This window comes from Penaeus monodon, chromosome 28, assembly GCF_015228065.2.
Source record: "Penaeus monodon isolate SGIC_2016 chromosome 28, NSTDA_Pmon_1, whole genome shotgun sequence".
Classification (NCBI taxonomy): Eukaryota; Metazoa; Arthropoda; class Malacostraca; order Decapoda; family Penaeidae; genus Penaeus; species Penaeus monodon.
In genome coordinates, this window is record NC_051413.1 from 17,606,510 (window position 1) to 17,607,749 (window position 1,240).

General features: G+C 51.9%; 1 protein-coding gene across 1 annotated transcript in view; it reads left to right on the top strand.

Moving 5' to 3' along the window:
- The window catches only part of LOC119591391 (L-threonine 3-dehydrogenase, mitochondrial-like), a 16,662-nt gene that overhangs the window by 12,930 nt on the left and 2,492 nt on the right, over positions 1-1,240 (top strand). The window contains exons 2-5 of the mRNA XM_037940131.1: positions 83-210; positions 447-560; positions 701-836; positions 1,067-1,229. Of these exons, the coding sequence (XP_037796059.1) occupies positions 83-210; positions 447-560; positions 701-836; positions 1,067-1,229 (541 nt within the window). The remainder of the gene's footprint in view (positions 1-82; positions 211-446; positions 561-700; positions 837-1,066; positions 1,230-1,240) is intronic.

The window sequence follows — 1,240 nt, forward strand, 5'->3', positions numbered from 1 at the left end:
TTTAGGACATATTTTTGTTTCTGATATAATTTTTAGCTGCTTTATCTCTCGTACTTTATGAAAACGCAGTGTTCGCTTCCAGGTCAGGGATGTTGACGCGGATGCTGAGAGGCGTGGGCGGGCCTTCCCGCGTTTCCCCTCTCCTTAGGACACGCCCCCTCAGCACGCCCACCAATTACGAGGAGGAACCGCCCAGGATTCTCATCACAGGTGAGAAGGTATTGGTTTGGTGGGTAATTCGCTTTGTTAAAACCCTCCAGTGAATGGACCAGGATTTAACCTTGAACTTAAAAATCAACCAAGATGTAGCGAATTAACGTAGACAATAAGTAACATGAGTAACGTTTTTTATGCAAATAATCGATTTAAAAACATGAAAAAGGGCAATCAACCGACATGTGAGAATTAGTTTTGTAACCTGTTGCTTTATCTGGTCCCGCCCGCAGGCAGTTTGGGGCAGCTGGGAACCGGTCTGGCAAAGCTCCTGCGGGGCAAGTATGGCGTGGAGAACGTCATCATGTCGGACATCGTTAAGCCGTCCAAGGAAGTCGTCCAATCAGGTTTGCGTCTTTTCTGTCTCGAGTGGCCTTTGTGCTTAGACCTAGCCTTTAGTTTACCAGTATCTGTGGCTTGTTAAGATCGCCGCATTATCATCCAGTCACACTTCAACAGATGTGTCATAGGCTCTTTTGCTCTGCAGGTCCCTACGTGTTCGCCGACATCTTGGATTTCAAGTGCCTGCAGGAGATCGTGGTGACGTACAGGATAGACTGGCTGGTGCACTTCTCTGCGCTCCTCTCGGCCATCGGGGAGCAGAACGTTCCTTTGGCCATTAGGTAAGGACGGGCGCGGCGCCGGATCCTGCTTCATTTCTTTTGCTGACGACCATATCCTCAGCCGCGCCCTCAGCTGCTCATTTTCTCTGTGCATTAACGGCATGCGCCTTGAACCCCAAGCGCCTCCCGTACTGGGCTCCACTGTTACGAAAGCTAGGGCCGCAAAACCACGTAAAATCATGCCTCCTACGCTTCGCGCGGCAGTAAAGAGTTTCCTTCCCCCCTCAAAGGGTCAACATCGAGGGCCTGCACAACGTGATGGAGCTGAGCAAGCAGTACAACCTGAGGGTGTTCGTCCCATCCACCATCGGCGCCTTCGGGCCCGACTCCCCCCGGAACCCGACGCCCAACCTCACCATCCAGCGGCCAAGGACCATCTACGGCGTGTCCAAGGTAGGCATACA